Source organism: Musca autumnalis, unplaced genomic scaffold, assembly GCF_047663935.1.
Source record: "Musca autumnalis isolate F117 unplaced genomic scaffold, ASM4766393v1 scaffold_4, whole genome shotgun sequence".
NCBI lineage: Eukaryota > Metazoa > Arthropoda > Insecta > Diptera > Muscidae > Musca > Musca autumnalis.
The window spans coordinates 238,802,857-238,818,412 of record NW_027411977.1 but is presented as its reverse complement, the minus strand read 5'-3'; the positions used below and the strand labels follow the sequence as shown (position 1 = coordinate 238,818,412).

Sequence of the window (15,556 nt, the reverse complement as noted above, 5' to 3'; positions counted from 1 at the left end):
ATGAAAAAAAAATCGATTTAGGTCGGCAACACACTGTTTCAATTGGTAGGACTTAGCAACAACTTTAGTTTGATTGCTAACTTACCGACAAACTAGTTGGGATTTGCAATCCTAATAATACCCAAATCCTGTTATTCTTACAAAAACTTAATTTTCTCTTCATTATTGAATCAGGAGTTACCATCTTTTTTAAATACTTTAGCCATGTTTTTGGGACGGACTTTTCAAGATTATTTATGTCGTGATGTTTTTTACAAAGTACAGTTTAAACATAAACTATTTTTAAATAATTAATTTTGTGCTCTAAATATCTTGAAATTTGTTTCAAATATATTTTTGTTTATTATTATTATTTTAATTACAATAATTTCGAATAATTTGTGTTTCATGTAAATTTTGATCTTGGAAGACAATACATACGTATAAATTTATATATTTGATTTTTTTATTTATTTTTTATAAGATAAATAACAATATTCGTATTTAAGTAAATATGTCTTTATTTAATTTATTTTTTTTTTCATTAAAAATCATAAAAAATATCCTACATAAGGGTCCCGGGCTTAAACCCACATCTTTAATTTGTTTTTTAATATTTCTAATTTACTTAAATTTATCTAACAAAAATAATTTTTTAAATATTTTTTTGTTGTTATACTTCTCTGTACACAGTCTTTAATAAAAAAATTAAAAATTACAAACAAAAATCAATTTAAAAAATAAGCCTCCCTTCTTCTTCTTTACCGACTAAACTTCCGTACTATGCGTTTGTATGCGTACCTTCTTAACGCTGCCATTACGACGCATTGGCGGAGAATTACCCGATCCCGAATAACCAGGATTTTGTATACCCAATGTTGGATCAGGCCTTGGCCGTGGCTTTTTGAGACTTGAACGCAGAGGAGATCTGGTCACCGACTCGACCGTCGAACCATTCGACACACTTGTGACCATGGTACTCATTGAGGCCACACTACCTGAACCATTGCGTATGCCAGCATACGGTTTGCCCGAGGCATCGGTAACGGAAATTCCTAAAATTTAAAAGAAAAATTAAAATTTTGAAAATTGTTTAAATTTGTTTAAATTTGTGTGTGGACTTACCGTTCTTTGTTTTTGGTTCCTTGAAACCTGGATTATTTATCGTTGTAGCCGATGATGGTGAGGCTGCATCAATCATCATAGTAGGATCACCACCGGGACGTTTAGAATACAAGACATCGTATAGGGCCAACACAAATAGGCCTATGCTTAAGACAATAACAACAATCTGAAAAAAGAAAAAAAAAACAAATTAATGAGGGATCTCAGAAGATAGGTAGAGAGGGTCAACAGAAGCATCCCTGATTGCAAAAATGGTCAGTAGTAACACCCTCTCTTGCACAAAGGACCAACAGAGGCAACAATTTTTGCAGAAAGGGCAAAAAGAAGTGACTTTTCTTGAAAAATACGCCAAAAGAAGCACCCTTTCTTGCAGAAAGGGACTATAGAAGCACCCTTTCTTGCAGAAAGGGACTATAGAAGCACCCTTTCTTGCAGAGAGGGACTATAGAAGCACCCTTTCTTGCAGAAAGGGACTATAGAAGCACCCGTTCTTGCAGAGAGGGACTAAAGAAGCACCCTTTCTTGCAGAAAGGGACTATAGAAGCACCCTTTCTTGCAGAAAGGGACTATAGAAGCACCCTTTCTTGCAGAGAGGGACTATAGAAGCACCCTTTCTTGCAGAAAGGGACTATAGAAGCACCCTTTCTTGCAAAAAGGGACTATAGAAGCACCCTTTCCCTTGGAAAGGGTCTATAGAAGCACCCTTTCCCTTAGAAAGGGTCTATAGAAGCACCCTTTCCCTCAGAAAGGGTCTATAGAAGCACCCTTTCCCACAGAAAGGGTATATAGAAGCACCCTTTCCCTCAGAAAGGGTCTATAGAAGCACCCTTTCCCTAAGAAAGGGTCTATAGAAGCACCCTTTCTTGCAGAAAGGGACTATAGAAGCACCCTTTCTTGCAGAAAGGGACTATAGAAGCACCCTTTCTTGCAGAAAGGGACTAAAGAAGCACCCTTTCTTGCAGAAAGGGACTATAGAAGCACCCTTTCTTGCAGAAAGGGACTATAGAAGCACCCTTTCTTGCAGAAAGGGACTATAGAAGCACCCTTTCTTGCAGAAAGGGACTATAGAAGCACCCTTTCTTGCAGAAAGGGACTATAGAAGCACCCTTTCTTGCAGAAAGGGACTATAGAAGCACCCTTTCTTGCAGAAAGGGACTATAGAAGCACCCTTTCTTGCAGAAAGGGACTATAGAAGCACCCTTTCTTGCAGAAAGGGACTATAGAAGCACCCTTTCCCTCAGAAAGGGCATATAGAAGCACCCATTCCCTCAGAAAGGGTGTCTAGAAGCACCTTTTCCCTCGGAAAAGGTCTATAGAAGCACCCTTCCCCTCATAACAGGTCTATAGAGGCACCCTTCCCCTCATAACAGGTATACAGAAATACCGTATCCCTCGGAAAGGGTCTATAGAAGCACCTTTTCCCTTAGAAAGGTCTATAGAAGAACCCTTTTCCTCAAAAAGGGTCTATAGAAGCACCCTTTCCATAGGAAAGGGTCTACAGAAGCACCCTTTCCCTCAGAAAGGGTCTACAGAAGCACCCTTTCCCTCGGAAAGGGTCTACAGAAGCACCCTTTCCCTCGGAAAGGGTCTACAGAAGCACCCTTTCCCTCGGAAAGGGTCTATCGAAGCACCCTTTCCCTCGGAAAGGCTCTATAGAAGCACCATTTCCCTCAGAAAGAGTCTATAGAAGCACCCTTTTCCTCAGAAAGGGTCTATAGAAGCACCCTTTCCCTCAGAAAGGGTCTATAGAAGCACCCTTTCCCTCAGGAAGGGTCTATAGAAACACTCTTTCCCTAAGAAAGGCTCTATAAAAGCACCCTTTCCCTCAGAAAGGGTCCACAGAAGCACCATTTCCCCCTGAAAGGGTCTACAGAAGCAACCTTCCCTCAGAAAGGGTCTATAGAAGCACCCTTTTCCTCAGAAAGGGTCTATAGAAGCACCCTTTCCCTCAGAAAGGGTCTATAGAAGCACCCTTTCCCACAGAAGAGGTCTACAGAAGCACCCTTTCCCTCAGGAAAGGTCTACAGAAGCAAACTTTCTCTCATAAAGCGTGTATGGAAGCACGCTTTCCCTCAGAAAGGGTCTAAAGAAGCAACCCTTCCCTCAGAAAGGGTCTATAGAAGCACCCTTTTCCTCAGAAAGGGTCTAAAGAAGCACCCTTTTCCTCAGAAAGGGTCTAAAGAAGCAACTTTTCCTCAGAAAGGGTCAATAGAATCACCCTTTCCCTCAGAAAGGGTCTATAGAAGCACCTTTTCCATCAGAAAAGGTCTATAGAAGAACACTTTCCCTCATACAGGGTCTGTACAAGCACCTTTTCCATCACAAAGGTTCTATACAAGCACCTTTTCCATCACAAAGGGTCTATAGAAGCACCCTTTTAATCAGAAATGGTGTATAGAAGCACCTTTTCCATCAGAAAAGGTCTATAGAAGCACCCTTTCTCTCATAAAGGGTCTGTACAAGCACCTTTTCCATCACAAAGGGTCTATACAAGCACCTTTTCCATGACAAAGGATCTATAGAAGCACCCTTTCAATCAGAAAGGGTCTATACAAGCACCTTTTCCATGACAAAGGTTCTATAGAAGCACCCTTTCAATCAGAAAGGGTCTATAGAAGCACCCTTTCTCTCATAAAGAGTCTATAGAAACACCCTTTCCATAGGAAAGGGTCTATAGAAGCACCCTTTCCATAGGAAAGGATCTATACAAGAACCCTTTTCCTCAAAAAGGGTCTATAGAAGCACCCTTTCCATAGAAAAGGGTCTACAGAAGCACCCTTTCCCTCAGAAAGGGTCTACAGAAGCACCCTTTCCCTCAGAAAGGGTCTACAGAAGCACCCTTTCCCTCGGAAAGGGTCTACAGAAGCACCCTTTCCCTCGGAAAGGGTCTATAGAAGCACCCTTTCCCTTGGAAAGGCTCTATAGAAGCACCATTTCCCTCAGAAAGAGTCTATAGAGGCACCATTTTCCTCAGAAAGGGTCTATAGAAGCAACCTTACCCTCAGAAAGGGTCTATAGAAGCACCCTTTCCCTCAGGAAGGGTCCATAGAAACACTCTTTCCCTCAGAAAGGGTCTACAGAAGCACAATTTCCCCCTGAAAGGGTCTACAGAAGCACCCTTCCCTCAGAAAGGGTCTATAGAAGCACCCTTTCCCTCAGAAAGGGTCTATAGAAACACCCTTTCCCTCAGGAAGGGTCTATAGAAACACTCTTTCCCTCAGAAAGGGTCTATAGAAGCACCCTTTCCCTCAGAAAGGGTCTATAGAAACACCCTTTCCCTCAGGAAGGGTCTATAGAAACACTCTTTCCCTCAGAAAGGGTCTATATAAGCACCCTTTCCCTCAGAAGGGGTCTATAGAAACACCCTTTTTCTCAGAAAGGGTCTATAAAAGCAACCTTTCCCTCAGAAAGGGTCCACAGAAGCACCATTTCCCCTGAAAGGGTCTACAGAAGCACAATTTTCCCCTGAAAGGGTCTACAGAAGCACCCTTCCCTCAGAAAGGGTCAATAGAACCACCCTTTTCCTCATAAAGGGTCTAAAGAAGCACACTTTTCCTCAGAAAGGGTCTAAAGAAGCAACTTCCTCAGAAAGCGTCTACAGAATTACCTTTTCCCTCACATTTCCCTCATAAAGGGTCTATAGAAGCACCCTTTCCCTCATAAAGGGTCTATAGAAGCACCCTTTCCCTCATAAAGGGTCTATAGAAGCACCCTTTCCCTCATAAAGGGTCTATAGAAGCACCCTTTCCCTCATAAAGGGTCTATAGAAGCACCCTTTCCCTCATAAAGGGTCTATAGAAGCACCCTTTCCCTCATAAAGTGTCTATAGAAGCACCCTTTCTATCATAAAGGGTCTATAGAAGCACTCTTTCCCTCATAAAGGGTCTATAGAAGCACCCTTTCCCTCATAAAGGGTCGATAGAAGCACCCTTTCCCTCAGAAAAGGTCTATAGAAGCACCCTTTCCCTCAGAAAGGGTCTATAGAAGCACTCTTTCCCTCATAAAGGGTCTATAGAAGCACCCTTTCCCTCATAAAGGGTCGATAGAAGCACCCTTTCCCTCAGAAAAGGTCTATAGAAGCACCCTTTCCCTCAGAAAGGGTCTATAGAAGCACCCTTTCCCACAGAAAGGGTCTACAGAAGCACCCTTTCCCTCTAAAGGATCTATAGAAGCACCCTTTCCCCCTGGTAGTGTCTAAAGAAGCATCCTTCCCTCAGAAAGGGCCTATAGAAGCACCCTTTCCCTCAGAAAGAGCCTATAGAAGCACCCTTTCCCTCAGAAAGGGCATATAGAAGCACCCATTCCCACAGAAAGAGTCTACAGAAGCACCCTTTCCCTCAGAAAGGGTGACTAGAAGCACCTTTTCCTTCGGAAAAGGTCTATAGAAGCACCCTTCCCCTCATAACAGGTCTATAGAAGCACCCTTCCCCTCATAACAGGTATACAGAAATACCGTATCCCTCGGAAAGGGTCTATAGAAGCACCTTTTCCCTTAGAAAGGGTCTATAGAACCACCGTTTCCCTCAGAAAGAGTCTATAGAAGCACCCTTTCCCTAATGAGTGGTCTATAGAAGCACCCTTTCCCTAATGAGTGGTCTATAGAAGCACCCTTTCCCTAAAGAGTGGTCTATAGAAGCACCCTTTCCCTAATGAGTGGTCTATAGAAGCACCCTTTCGCCCAGAAAAGTTTCCCTCGGGAAGGGTCTATAGAAGAACCCTTTACCTCAGAAAGGGTCTATAGAAGAACCCTTTCCCTCAGAAAGGGTCTACAGAAGCACCCTTTCCCTTAGAAAGGGTCTATAGAAGAACCCTTTACCTCAGAAAGGGTCTATAGAAGAACCCTTTCCCTCAGAAAGGGTCTATAGAAACACCTTTTCTTGGAGAAAAGGTCAATAGAAACACCTTTTCTTGGAGAAAGGGTCATGAAGAAAGGGTGAATAGAAGCACCCTTTCTTGGAGAAAGGATCCATAGAGTTACCCTTTTTTGGAGAAAGGGTCCATAGAAGCAACCTTTCTTTGAGAAAATATCAATAGAAGAACACTTTCTTGGAAAAAGGGTCAAGAGAAGCACAGTTTCCTGGAGAACAGGTATTGGAGAAAGGTTCAAAAGAAACATCCTTTCTTGGAGAAAGGTTCAAAAGGGTATTGAAAAAAGGGTCAATAGAAGCACGCTTTCATGGAGAAATGGTCAATAGAAGTTCCCTTTCTTAGAGAAAGGGTCAAAATGGTGTTGAAGAAAGGTTTAATAGAAGCACCCTTTCATGGAGAAAGGGTCAATAGAAGCACCCTTTCATGGAGAAAGGGTCAATAGAAGTACCCTTTCATGGAGAAGGGGTCAATAGAAGTACCCTTTCTTAGAGGAAGGATCAATAGAAGCACCCTTTCTTGGAGAAAGGGTCAAAAGAAGCACCCTTTCTTGGAGAAAAGGTCAATAGTAGCACCCTTTCTTGGAGAAAGGATCAATAGAAGCACCCTTTCTTGGAGAAAGGGTCAGAAGAAGTACCCTTTTCTTGGAGAAAGGGTCAATTGAAGCACAATTTCTTGGAGAAAGGATCAATAGAAGCACCCTTTCTTGGATAAAGGGTCAGAAGAAGTACCCTTTCTTAGAAAAAGGGTCAATAGAAGCACCCTTTCATGGAGAAAGGGTCAATAGAAGTACCCTTTCTTAGAAAAAGGGTCAATAGAAGTACCCTTTCTTAGAGGAAGGATCAATAGAAGCACCCTTTCTTGAAGAAAGGGTCAAAAGAAGCACCCTTTCTTGGAGAAAGGATAAATAGAAGCACCCTTTCTTGGAAAAAGGGTCAATAGAAGCAACCTTTCTTGGAGAAAGGGTCAGTAGAAGCACCCTTTTCTTGGAGAAAGGGTCAACTGAAGCACAATTTCTTGGAGAAAGGGTCAGAAGAAGTACCCTTTCTTAGAAAATGGGTCAATAGAAGCACCCTTTCATGGAGAAAGGGTCAATAGAAGTACCCTTTCTTAGAGAAAGGGTCAATAGAAGCACCCTTTCTTTCCAAAAGGATCTAAAGAGGCATCCTTTCTTTTGGAAAAAGTCTATAGAATCGCCCATTTTAGAAAGGTTCTATAGACGGGTCTATATAAAAGGTTCAGAGGCCATAAAAGGTTAAATTAGTTGATCCTTCGAGCAGAAAAAAAAACAAATTCTTGTACTTGATTTACTTCTAACTTACCTGTAAATAAAATGATATCCCTCTCGAAACACGGAAACCATATTTTTCCGATTCATCAATTTGTACAGCAAACATAACAGTGGCCACCAATGCCAACATACCTAAGAGAAACAAACAAAAACAAAAAAACAACATCAACAACCACAAGAATAAAGTGAATCCAAATACAAATGGATAGAAAACCACTTAAAAACTTACCCGCTGCTAAAGCCAATATTAACTTTGTCATTACCAATGATGTGTATGACATAACAACCTTCTCACGTGACGATATCATGGCAATCTGTATAACAGACAACACACAGAACAGACCCAAGGCTGTGGAGCTCAGTATGGCCATTATGCCGCTTATGAAAATGGCCGCTAAAAGTAACAAATTTTCCGAATTAAATAAAGACCTCAAGAACTAATTGGCTTTGGTCTACTTACATGACAGTCTAAATTTCGATACATCATTGCCACACTTCTCCCGATTGTAGGCCAATTGTTTGCACACTTTAAATGGCCCAAAATAGCCATGATCAAAATCATAACCTCCTGAGGGTGAATCGTAATAACCCCAAATTGGTATACCAATGGCAGCTGAGGCCAGGGCAAAGCAAATGAAACCCACACAAGTTACGCCGGCAGCATAGAGAGCAATTTTCGATTTGGCCATGTTTTGGTGATCACCATAGTCGACCGGGAGGGCCCACAAAAAACACAGATGATAATTGTTTGGAGTTTAGTGCTAAACGTTGCTACAATGGGCAATACAGGAAATATTTGTAGATATTTGGTATAGAAACGAGATCAAACAGGCTGAAAGGAAAAAGAAAAAGGACGAATATTAGAAAAATAATTATTAGAATGTTATTTTCAGGATAACTAGGTCAAAAATCGTCTACGTTTTGTAAATTTTCTTATGGAAAATTCTATTCGAATAAGGTTTTCGTGTACAAAATGTTATCCGAATAGGGTTTTCTTATAGAAAATGTTATACGGATAAGGTTTTCTTATAGAGAATGTTATCCGGATAAAGTGTTTTTATAGAAAATGTTATCCGGATAAGGTTTTCTAATAGAAAATGTTATCCGGATAAGGTTTTCTTATAGAAAATGTTATCCGGATAAGGTTTTCTTATAGAAAATGTTATCCGGATAAGGTTTTCTTATAGAAAATGTTATCCGGATAAGGTTTTCTTATAGAAAATGTTATCCGGATAAGGTTTTCTTATAGGGAATGTTATCCGGATAAGGTTTTCTTATAGGAAATGTTATCCGGAAAAAGTTTTCTTAAAGAAAATGTTATTCGGATAAGGTTTTCTTATAGAAAAAGTTATTTGGATAAGGTTTTCTTAAAGAAGATTTTATCCGGATATGGTTTTCTTTTAGAATATGTTATCCGGATAAGGCTTTCTTATAGAAAATGTTATCCGGATAAGGTTTTCTTATAGAAAATGCTATCCGGTTAAGGTTTTCTTATAGAAAATGTTATCCGGATAAGGTTTTCCTATAGAAAATGTTATCCGGATAAGATTTTTCTATAGAAAATGTTATCCGCATAAGGGTTTCTTATAGAAAATGTTATCCGGATAAGGTTTTCCTATAGAAAATGTTATCTGGATAAGGTTTTCTTATAGAAAATGTTATCCGGATAAGGTTTTCCTATAGAAAATGTTATCCGGATAAGGTTTTCCTATAGAAAATATATTCCGGATAAGGCTTTCTTATAGAAAATTTTATCCGGATAAGGTTTCCATATAGATTATGTTATCCGGATAAGGTTTTCGTATAGAAAATGTTATCCGGATAAGGTTTTCGTATAGAAAATGTTATCCGGATAAGGTTTTCGTATAGAAAATGTTATCCGCATAAGGTTTTCTTATAGAAAATGTTATCCGCATAATGTTTTCTTATAGAAAATGTTATCCGGATAAGGTTTTCGTATAGAAAATGTTATCCGGATAAGGTTTTCGTATAGAAAATGTTATCCGGATAAGGCTTTCCTATAGAAAATGTTATCCGCATAAGGTTTTCTGATAGAAAATGTTATTCGCATAATCTTTTCTTATAGAAAATGTTATCCGGATAAGGATTCTTATAGAAAATGTTATAAATGTTCTTATAGAAAATATTATCCGGATAAGGCTTTCTTATAGAAAATGCTATTAGGATAAGGTTTTCTTATAGAAAAAGTTATCCGGATAATGTTTTCTTATAGAAAAAGTTACCCGGATAAGATTTTCCCATAGAAAATGTTAAAGATTTCTTACAGAGAATGTTATCCGGGTAAGGTTTTCACAGAAAATTTTATCCGGATAAGATTTTCTTATAGAAAATGTTATCCGGATAAGGTTTTCTTATGGAAATTGTTATCCGGATTGGTTTTTCTTATAGAAAATGTTATCCGGATAAGGTTTTCTTATAGAAAATGTTATCCGGATTAGGTTTTCTTACAGAAAATGTTATCTGGATGAGTTTTCCTTATAGAAAATGTTATCCGGATAAGGGTTTCTTATAGAAAATGTTATCCGGATTAGGTTTCCTTATAGAAAATGTTATCCGGATATGGTTTTCTTATAGAAAATGTTATCCAGATGAAGTTTCCTCATAGAAAATGTTATCCGGATAAGAATTTCTTATGGAAATTGTTATCCGGATTGGTTTTTCTTATAGAAAATGTTATCCGGATAAGGTTTTCTTATAGAAAATTTTTCTGATTTTTTCTGATTATACATCTACACTTTAATTATAAGATTAATGTCTTGTTGTGTAGAAAACATAAATAAATAAATAAACATAAATAAAAATGCTATTAGGATAAGGTTTTCTTATAGAAAATGTTATTCGGATAAGGGTTTCTAATAGAAAATGTTATCCGCATAAGTGTTTCTTATAGAAAATGTTATCCGGATAAGGTTTTCTTATAGAAAATTTTATAAATGTTCTTATAGAAAATATTATCCGGATAAGGCTTTCTTATAGAAAATGTTATCCGGATAAGGTTTTCTTATAGAAAATATATTCCGGATAAGGTTTTCGTATAGAAAATGATATCCGGATAAAGATTTCTCATAGAGAATGTTATCCGGATAACGTTTTCTTATAGAAAATATATTCCGGATAAGGTTTTCGTATAGAAAATGTTATCCGGATAAGGTTTTCATATAGATTATGTTATCCGGATAAGGTTTTCTTATAGAAAATATATTCCGGATAAGGCTTTCTTATAGAAAATGTTATCCGGATAACGTTTTCTTATAGAAAATATATTCCGGATAAGGTTTTCGTATAGAAAATGATATCCGGATAAAGATTTTTCATAGAGAATGTTATCCGGATAACGTTTTCTTATAGAAAATATATTCCGGATAAGGCTTTCTTATAGAAAATGTTATCCGGATAAGGTTTTCATATAGATTATGTTATCCGGATAAGGTTTTCGTATAGAAAATGTTATCCGGATAAGGTTTTCGTATAGAAAATGTTATCCGGATAAGGTTTTCGTATAGAAAATGTTATCCGGATTAGGTTTTCTTACAGAAAATGTTATCTGGATGGGTTTTCCTTATAGAAAATGTTATCCGGATAAGGTTTTCTTATAGAAAATGTTATCCGGATTAGGTTTCCTTATAGAAAATGTTATCCGAATAAGGTTTTCTTATAGAAAATGTTATCCAGATGAAGTTTCCTCATAGAAAATGTTATCCGGATAAGGTTTTCTTATGGAAATTGTCATCCGGATTGGTTTTTCTTGTAGAAAATGTTATCCGGATAAGGTTTTCTTATAGAAAATGTTATTAGGATAAGGTTTTCTTATAGAAAATGTTATCCGGATAAGGTTTTTTTTATAGAAAATGTTATCCAGGTAAAGTTTTCTTATAGAAAATGTTATTCGGATAAGGGTTTCGAATAGAAAATGTTACCCGGATAAGGTTTTCTTATAGGAAATGTTACTCGGATAAGGTTTTCTCATAGAAAAAGTTATTCGGATAAGGTTTTCTTATAAAAAATGTTATCCGGATATGGTTTTCTTACAGAAAATTTTATCTGGAAAGGTTTCCTTATAGAAACTGTTAGCAGGATAAGGTTTTCTTATAGAAAATATTATCCAGATAAGGTATTCTTGTAAAAAATGTTATCCGGATAAGGTTTTCTTATAGAAGATGTTATCCAAATAAGGTTTTCTTATAGAAAATGTTATCCGGATAAGGTTTTCTTATAGAAAGTGTTATCCGGATAAGGTTTTCTTATAGAAAATGTTATCCGGATAAGGTTTTCTTATAGAAAATGTTATCCGGATAAGGTTTTCTTATAGAAAATGTTATCCGGATAAGGTTTTCTTATAGAAACTTTTATCTGGAAAGGTTTCCTTATAGAAACTGTTAGCAGATAAGGTATTCTTGTAAAAAATGTTATCCGGATAAGGTTTTCTTATAGAAGATGTTATCCAAATAAGGGTTTCTTATAGAAAATGTTATCCGGATAAGGTTTTCTTATAGAAAGTGTTATCCGGATAAGGTTTTCTTATAGAAAATGTTATTCGGATAAGGCTTTCTTATAGAAAATGTTATCCGGATAAGGTTTTCTAATAGAAAATGTTATCCGGATAAGGCCTTCCTATAGAAAATGTTATCCGCATAAGGTTTTCTGATAGAAAATGTTATTCGCATAATCTTTTCTTATAGAAAATGTTATCCGGATAAGGATTCTTATAGAAAATGTTATAAATGTTCTTATAGAAAATATTATCCGGATAAGGCTTTCTTATAGAAAATGCTATTAGGATAAGGTTTTCTTATAGAAAAAGTTATCCGGATAATGTTTTCTTATAGAAAAAGTTATCCGAATAAGGTTTTCGTATAGAAAATGTTACCCGGATAAGATTTTCCCATAGAAAATGTTAAAGATTTCTTACAGAGAATGTTATCCGGGTAAGGTTTTCACAGAAAATTTTATCCGGATAAGATTTTCTTATAGAAAATGTTATCCGGATAAGGTTTTCTTATGGAAATTGTTATCCGGATAAGGTTTTCTCATAGAGAATGTTATCCGGATAACGTTTTCTTATAGAAAATATATTCCGGATAAGGATTTCTTATAGAAAATGCTATTAGGATAAGGTTTTCTTATAGAAAATGTTATCCGGATAAGGTTTTTTTATAGAAAATGTTATCCAGGTAAAGTTTTCTTATAGAAAATGTTATTCGGATAAGGGTTTCGAATAGAAAATGTTACCCGGATAAGGTTTTCTTATAGGAAATGTTACTCGGATAAGGTTTTCTCATAGAAAAAGTTATTCGGATAAGGTTTTCTTATAAAAAGTGTTATCCGGATATGGTTTTCTTACAGAAAATTTTATCTGGAAAGGTTTCCTTATAGAAACTGTTAGCAGGATAAGGTTTTCTTATAGAAAATATTATCCAGATAAGGTATTCTTGTAAAAAATGTTATCCGGATAAGGTTTTCTTATAGAAGATGTTATCCAAATAAGGTTTTCTTATAGAAAATGTTATCCGGATAAGGTTTTCTTATAGAAAGTGTTATCCGGATAAGGTTTTCTTATAGAAAATGTTAACCGGATAAGGTTTTCTTATAGAAAATGTTATCCGGATAAGGTTTTCTTATAGAAAATGTTATCCGGATAAGGTTTTCTTATAGAAACTTTTATCTGGAAAGGTTTCCTTATAGAAACTGTTAGCAGATAAGGTATTCTTGTAAAAAATGTTATCCGGATAAGGTTTTCTTATAGAAGATGTTATCCAAATAAGGGTTTCTTATAGAAAATGTTATCCGGATAAGGTTTTCGTATAGAAAATGTTATCCGGATAAGGTTTTCGTATAGAAAATGTTATTCGGATAAGGCTTTCTTATAGAACATGTTATCCGGATAAGGTTTTCTAATAGAAAATGATATCCGGATAAAGATTTCTCATAGAGAATGTTATCCGGATAACGTTTTCTTATTCCGGATAAGGATTTCTTATAGAAAATGTTATCCGGATAAGGTTTTCTTATAGAAAATGATATCCGGATAAAGATTTCTCATAGAGAATGTTATCCGGATAACGTTTTCTTATAGAAAATATATTCCGGATAAGGATTTCTTATAGAAAATGTTATCCGGATTAGGTTTTCTTACAGAAAATGTTATCTGGATGAGTTTTCCTTATAGAAAATGTTATCCGGATAAGGTTTTCATATAGAAAATTTTATCCGGATAAGGTTTTCTTATAGAAAGTGTTATCCGGATAAGGTATTCTTGTAAAAATTTTATCCGGATAAGGTTTTCTTATAGAAAATATTATCCGGATAAGGTTTTCTTATAGAAAATGTTATTCGGATAAGGTTTTCTTATAAAAAATTATTCGGATAAGGTTCTCTTCTAGAAAATGTTTTTTATAAAGGTTTTCTAATAGATAATGTTATCTGGATAAGGTTTGCTTATAGAAAATTGTATACGGTTAAGGTTTTCTCATAGGGGTTTCCTCTAGGAAAATATTTTCTTGATAAAATAATCTCGATATAGCTTTTTTATAGAAAATATACGGAATGGGTTTTTATAGAAGATATTATCCGGATAAGGATTTCTTATAAAAATGTTAGCGGATACATTTTCCTTATAATAAAATTATCCCGGTAAGGTATCCTAAGAAATGTTTAGCCTTTTATGTCTTTTTGTATACTTTAATATGTTCCTTTTGAAACTGTTAACCGTTAACATTTTGTTGTAAAAAAAGAAACAATTTAAAATTCTCTGAAATTCGTCTAAATTTCGTTTCCGTCAGCTTTGACCGGACCCCGTGTCATGTAACTGGGCCATTTTAATAACATTTCTTTTGTGCCACCTTTAGCTCACGTTTTTATTAACATTTTCCTTTAGCTTGTTTCCTTAAACTCATGCCGTGCCACCACTTGTAGTTTAATCAGACCACCACCGACAACCAGCCTATCTGTTGTTTTTGTTGTTTTTCCGAGTCTTCTGTTTTTGTTATTGTGGCCCAAAGCTCCCACATAACACTTTTGTTGGACAAATTTATGTTGGTTGTTATTTTTTGTTAGATGCCGGTTGGTGGCAATCAATTCGTGTTGTACTCGTTGTTATTGTAGTTTTCCTCATTTCTGGGTAAAAATCGTGACAATGAAAAAAAAAAACAACAAAAACATTTCCAGCAGAAAATGAATGGTGGTCGTCGCAAAGTAAGCCAAACTTCTCGACTCGATTGATATGTTAAAGAGTTTGATTATGAATGGAGAAAAAAGACAACAACAAAAGCAACATAACAAACTAAAACAATGCATATTCCAGGCGCGGATAGATTAGATTTCATCCATCGATGGGAATAATGTCATTATGGAGAATATTGTAATAAAGAAATGTCACAAGGGAATGTCGGTCGGTCTTTGTTTCTTTTTTGGAGAAAGGAATGAAATATGAGAAGTGGATTTGGGTTATGACAACAAAAAAATCTGATTAATTTCAAGAGGAAATTAAATTATTAGACGGATAATATTTGACTAATACGAAAAACTTATTTGAAAATATTTTTCCGAATAACATTTTCTATGAGAAATCCTTATCTGTATAAAATTTTCGGTAAGAAAAAAACTCCCTATGGTAAAACCTTATCCGGATAACATTTTCTATACGAAAACCTTATCCGGATAACATTTTCTATACGAAAACCTTATCCGGATAACATTTTCTATACGAAAACCTTATCCGGATAACATTTTCTATACGAAAACCTTATCCGGATAACATTTTACATACGAAAACCTTATCTGGATAACATTTTCTATACGAAAACCTTATCCGGATAACATTTTCTATACGAAAACCTTATCCGGATAACATTTTCTATACGAAAACCTTATCCGGATAACATTTTCTATACGAAAACCTTATCCGGATAACATTTTCTATACGATAACCTTATCCAGATAACATTTTCTATATGAAAACCTTATCCAGATAACATTTTCTATATGAAAACCTTATCCGGATAACATTTTCTATATGAAAACCTTATCCAGATAACATTTTCTATATGAAAACCTTATCCAGACAACATTTTCTATACGAAAACCTTATCCGGATAACATTTTTATATGAAAACCTTATCCAGATAACATTTTCTATATGAAAACCTTATCCGGATAACATTTTCTATATGAAAACCTTATCCAGATAACATTTTCTATATGAAAACCTTATCCGGATAACATTTTCTATAATAAAACTTTATCCAGATAACATTTTCTATACGAAAACCTTATCCG

General features: G+C 35.9%; 1 protein-coding gene across 2 annotated transcripts in view; it reads right to left on the bottom strand.

Moving 5' to 3' along the window:
• Positions 1–507: 507 nt before the first annotated feature.
• Positions 508–15,556, bottom strand: part of LOC141401275 (uncharacterized) — a 121,909-nt gene continuing 106,860 nt past the window's right edge. For both annotated transcript variants that reach the window (XM_073981367.1, XM_073981368.1), the window contains exons 2-6: positions 7,722–8,093; positions 7,491–7,655; positions 7,293–7,393; positions 1,105–1,270; positions 508–1,034 (exon numbers count right to left, since the gene is read on the bottom strand). In XM_073981367.1, coding sequence (XP_073837468.1) covers positions 748–1,034; positions 1,105–1,270; positions 7,293–7,393; positions 7,491–7,655; positions 7,722–7,950 — 948 coding nt within the window. In that variant the 5' untranslated portion in view covers positions 7,951–8,093 and the 3' untranslated portion in view covers positions 508–747. The remainder of the gene's footprint in view (positions 1,035–1,104; positions 1,271–7,292; positions 7,394–7,490; positions 7,656–7,721; positions 8,094–15,556) is intronic.